We start from the raw sequence: 5585 nt of genomic DNA on the forward strand, positions 1-5585 counted from the left end.
CCATTCACGAGAAATCTTCCAATATTTAGCTTAAACGAAGTTTACTGCTTTACCAAGAAGCAGTTACATAACTTAGTTTGAATGCATCTCGTAAAAGGTTACGGTCACCAATTACCATGATTAATCAAGTAAAGTGGTTTTATATTGCATTCTATTTAAAAAAATGTACAACAGAATTGAAACTTCTAGGTTTAAATTTTATGTACCTCACGTTATTTTGTAAAAAATTAAAATTAAATAAACGTAAGGTTAGAAAACAGTTTGTGCTGTTTTCGTATCGTTGCTTAACCTTTGTCCTTCCATATCGGTGAGTTATACTAAAGCTTGCTGTTCAGTTGGTTGTTAAATTATTCATGTTTTCATGCAGTAAGAGAGTGACCACAGAGGTGGATTAACAAGGAACTATGAGAATAGTACAGTTATGCGCTTAAATGTGACAAAAAAGATAATTTTTGATGGTTGGAAAACAACTTCCAAATGAAAAAAGCATGTCACCTTTAAAATTGTAGCAGATGAAATAAAACCTATTTGTATCTTTTAAGACCAGAAAAGTCATACGGTGTCAGAAGACTCAAAAACCGCATGGAAGTTTTCTCAATTAATACACATTGTCATTGTTCTATAAATGTTGAGCAAAGATTTTTCTATTTTTATTACTTAAATGAAATAATGAAAAAGCAGTTAAATAGGTGATGCAATTATAATATTGATTACCGAAAATTCTTTAAGTAAAAACGAATGTAACGTGGAAAAAATTTCAGTTAAGTGAATTTACCAACATAGTTAAACTTTAATTTGAATATAAATGAAAAAGAAAATATTGCAAAAATGAGAACATTTTCTACAGTATTATTGTTTTTTTAAAGAAAAATTATTTTAAAAGTTATGAGATTTTCAAATAAAATTATTTTGACTAGAGTGGGCAATTTGATTGCTTTTGACAAGTGAAATATATAAAGTGAAGCATTTGATTAATATGCAGTTGTTTGTTTAAAAGTAGTCCATAAAAGTAAACAGTTGTCTTTTTTTCAAGTTGCTTTCTTTGTATAATTTATTTTAGTATTGACAGTGTGAACAATGTTCCACTTGGTTTTTAGTAATTTATTTCGACTTGATGGAATTATTTGCATTGCAATTGTTTTCGAAAAATGTTTCAACATTACAAATAATGTTCTTTATATCATGAAACTGAATAAAACACAGCGGATATACTTCGTATGTAAAGTTACCGATGGCGGGACTCGAACCCGCAATCTCCGGCTCCGGAGGCCGGCGCCTTATCCATTAGGCCACATCGGCTTCGAAATTCTGTTTCCTAAAGTGGATATTTAAATAAATAATCAATAATTATTTAAAATTTCAATGCACACATAAATGTGCTTTAAAATGACCACCGTTTATTTAAAAAATGATGCAACTGCAAGTCAGTGGTGATCGATAAATGCACTGAATAAAAACAGTTTTCTGTCACTTATTTAAGAAAAAGTTTATATAATATTTTAATTGTTTATTCAAAATCTTCTTCTTATAATTGTTACAACATGCAGAATGATTTCTTATAATTGTTACAGCCTACAGCAATTTGTAAAATAAAAAGAAATGTTTTAGATATTGCGCGAAATGTAATGCAGAATTTTTAATTAATGAAAGCAACTTGATGAATCCATCAATTTTGCAGAAATCATTACAAATGAAAAAGAAGAACACTGTTGTAGGCCACGTCTAACAAATTGCATTGCTTTTGCCCACTTTGTCATACTGAATTTTCGATTTTTCCATTGCATCATTATACAACTCTACTGGACCGAGACTTTTTCTCACTATCAAATGCAGTTTCATACTCACTTTCGGTTTTGGTTTAAACATTTGCCGCTACTATTTTATCTCATTAAAAATAGTAATAAAAAGGTTTTCATTCCTAAGATTTTGATTCATTTTTCGAAGATGAGACTGAAAAGAACATTGAGCAATTTTAGTATTTCGCTCTTTAATTCAAAAAATTTGCATAAATAAAGATTTTTGAAATGTAATGCATAAAAAAATTTCAGAGGTTCATTCACTAAAAATCAGAAGAACAAAGTACAAAAATGACTGCGTTGTTAATAATGAATATTACTACATTCTGCAATTCATGAATTGTTCTTCGACAATGTAACTGTTAATTTTTACAGCTGAAACGAATGAACATTACCAGAAATGAAACCATAATAACGTCTTATAGTAAAAATTTAAACTGTTGAAAGAAACAAATACCTAACCTCTTGCCAACCGCTGTACTTTACATAATGATAATGAAGATTAGACAATTAATTTCACTAAAGTAACTATTATTATTTATGCGCAAAATGTTTTTCTTATTCATTTTAAAATAAAAATTAGCAATTATAATTTATTGTTTATGTCGACGACGGAAATGGGAATACTGTCGTCAACGATAGAGAACCTGCGAGTCAGTGGAACCTGCGTTGCGTACTGTGGTGACGCATGAGCAGTAAGAAAGATTTTGCTGAAAGTTGTGGGTTTGTCGTTTGTTTGGAAGATTGCCTTTAGTGTGTTTTGTTTGGTTGTGCTATATTGAGTTATTCACCGCCCCATTGACCGCCGGCGATTGAAGTTGCGAAATCCAGCCGAAATGCTACGAATTTTATCACCACTGAAGCAGAGGAATACAGAATCAACCCGCCAAACAGTTCCACTGAAGGGACTGAGACCCCGGGCATTTATGATAGATTAAACGTCAACTGAAGCCCTTCCACCCGTTATTGAAACATTTCCGAGGTCACACCGTCCAAGTGTTAGGTGCGGCATTCCTTACGGTCGAATACGGCTTTTTCAACAGGCCACTGCAGCTTTGGTCGTTAAGGGAAGGCGATATAGTCTGCTGGGAAGGAACTGGTTCGAACCATTGGACATTCGATTGGTGAGAATGCACAACGTGACGCCAAATTCAATAGAAAACCTGATTGAAGAGTACGCCGAATTGTTCTCCAGCACCCTAGATACCGTGAAGGGACCACCAGTGGTACTCCATATTGGCGGATCAGTACCCCTGATACAGAGGAGCGCCCGACGAGTGCCATTGGCACTCGGGTTCGTATATTTGAGGAATTGGAGCGCCTAGTGGAGCAGGACATTTTAGAGCCTGTCCAGCATACTGCATGGATCACGCCGATTGTGCTGGTAATCAAAGACGACGGTAGCATGAGAATTTGTGGCAAGTGTACCGTGAACAAAGCGTTGCAAAAAGTTCTCTATCAAGTATCTGCTGTTAATGATATCTTGGCTACCTTAAAGAAAGGAAGAATTTTCGCGAAATTGGATTTGACACGGGCGTATCAACAATTGCTGGTCGATGAAGCCTCGGCTGAGCTGCAAACGATTATAACGCACAATAGAACCTTTAAATCATGGTCGTATCGAATGGCTTGTTACAAAGCCTTTGATTTATTACGAACCAGCTTCACATGAGATGGTAATACTGTTTGGTCAACTTGTTTAGGGTGTTTTTGCCACACCAGTAAAGGAGCAGGATAATCGTCTTTCTCTTTGGCTGTCGGTGATGAGCGTATGCTGTTGATACGCATTTTGGACCACATAATTTGTAATAGATGAGTTCATACTTCTTTCTCTAGAAGACTGTAACCGGTTGATGAATTTAATCATTATGACTTTGACTATGCACAAGAAGATTCAGCTCGACTTTTATGATGAATGGATGATATTGAGATGTAACGCAATCTATAACATAATGTGAGAAGAATGGTCGAATGAAGAGAAGGAATTCTTTGTACAGCTTGATGTTATGAGTGAAATATCTAGTTGCTTGGAACTTTCACAGTGAGCTAGAGCTAGTGTCGTCCTTGTCACTACTGGCGAAGAAGAGCACCATAACGCGAGCAAGCATGTATATGAATATTTGACTCAATTACTTCGATATAGTCAGTTTGTGATCTGGCGCATCTTATTATGCAGGATGCATACATACAAACTGATGCATGCATTGAGTGTTTCAAAACAACTTCGACATTTGGATGCCTTGTCCGCACAGACGAGTATAATACACTTCAACTATCGCAGAGCCTTTAAATCGAAATGACTGCAGTTCGATATCGCCTCAGCGCCTGGCATTTAACGGAGATTTATGGACACATTTATCGATTGGGTAATATCATATACTTGACCCTACCAAACAAGATGTGAAGAAATACAAGAGGTCATGTGTGTGGCATCCACACAGATGTACAAAATAGATATTAAAGATCGTCGATGGGGAAAAGCGACACCATGTGTACCAATGAGCGTGGCGCGTTACGCCTTAAATGCACAACATCCAGTTTGGATCCTCCGCTAAATGAACTTTGTTATCGTCGCATGACCTTATCTAGGGAAGAACTGCATGGCCAGGTCATGTGTCAACACTGACATTGTTAATTTTCTTTGTACATCAATTTACCAAGTACTGTATGTATATTATATTATTAGTTTTCACTAATTTCCTCGTGTGTATTGTTGTCTGTCAAATAAATCTACCGCTGCAATATTTTTGTTTTCTTTTGATTAAATTTTCAGCTGCAGACGAGTATAAATACATCAATGAGTGCGCAAAAATGCAGCAGTGATAAAGTAAATACAAAGAATTATACAATGATAGCTTATATATATAACAATACGTAAAAAGAACAACGTGACAAATTTTCGACTTACTTCTCTTGTCTGATGGCATTTATTCTTTGACATTTGTTCGATATAAAGTTATTAAGGAAATCTGTCATCGTGTTTTGGTATTTGAGAAATTACGTTTTGCATTGACTGCTGAAGTATGTTTTATTGTTTTTATGTACTTAAGCGTAGATTGCAATTGAAATAACTTGAAAATCTTTAGCAACAGTATGAAAGTAAAGTTAGAATAAAATTTTTTGAGGTTATAATTGAATTTTACGTTTTCATTCACCGCGGTTTATCTTGCTTTTATTCAATTTTTATTTAATGGACAACTTATGGTTCAATGATACGATGTATCACATTTCTATTTGCTTTCAGGTGGTTTTTTTATATTAGCATTTTAAATGGGCGCTCTTGAGGATGGTTACTTTGGCGTTTGCTCCTTCATGAGCCGCACGAACTGCTGCTCAGGAGAATGCGGGCCAAATGGCTTGCCTCTTACACCACCATCAATAGCAATTATTGGTCGATTCCAGTTTTTGACATCTTTACGGCATCCAAATCTTTGTCAATATTTGGACATTCAGCGTGGAAAATTTGGTAATAATAAAATATGTTATTTTTTGATTATTCGATAAAGCAACTACAATTTAACATATATTTTGATAAATTTTTTATTTCTGTTTCAAAGTGTTACAGAGTGAGGAAGCTGTTGAACAATTTGACATTTTTTGTATAGAAAGTTGATATGATTTTGAAATGACTGATATGCATTTTTTTATCTAGATCGTATTTTTGTCATCTCTGAACATTACTGCAAATGTGTACATGATGTCGTGAATGAGAATAAACGCAAAAGGTTAGCTTTGAAGTGAACGTATGAAATGTAAAGTATGTTTTGTTTCAGATTTGAATTACTTCCA

General features: G+C 34.5%; 2 protein-coding genes and 1 non-coding gene across 3 annotated transcripts; 2 read left to right on the top strand and 1 right to left on the bottom strand.

Annotated features, from left to right (window-relative positions):
• Positions 1-1226: 1226 nt before the first annotated feature.
• Tsp_12369 lies at positions 1227-1299 on the bottom strand. Its single transcript has one exon. It is a non-coding gene; the product is annotated as a tRNA-Arg (tRNA).
• Positions 1300-2926: 1627 nt separating this feature from the next.
• Positions 2927-3468, top strand: Tsp_12370 (conserved hypothetical protein). The gene is given in 2 exon segments (XM_003368130.1): positions 2927-3094; positions 3106-3468. 2 exon segments carry the CDS (start codon positions 2927-2929, stop codon positions 3466-3468), a joined length of 531 nt encoding a protein of 176 aa, XP_003368178.1.
• A 523-nt stretch (positions 3469-3991) lies between these two features.
• On the top strand, positions 3992-4867 carry Tsp_12371 (hypothetical protein). The gene is made up of 6 exons (XM_003368131.1): positions 3992-4052; positions 4078-4162; positions 4260-4404; positions 4570-4623; positions 4761-4817; positions 4847-4867. Exons 1-6 carry the CDS (start codon positions 3992-3994, stop codon positions 4865-4867), a joined length of 423 nt encoding a protein of 140 aa, XP_003368179.1.
• The last annotated feature ends 718 nt before the right edge of the window (positions 4868-5585 follow it).

This window comes from Trichinella spiralis (assembly GCF_000181795.1).
Source record: "Trichinella spiralis strain ISS 195 chromosome Unknown Scfld3041, whole genome shotgun sequence".
NCBI classification, from domain to species: Eukaryota; Metazoa; Nematoda; class Enoplea; order Trichinellida; family Trichinellidae; genus Trichinella; species Trichinella spiralis.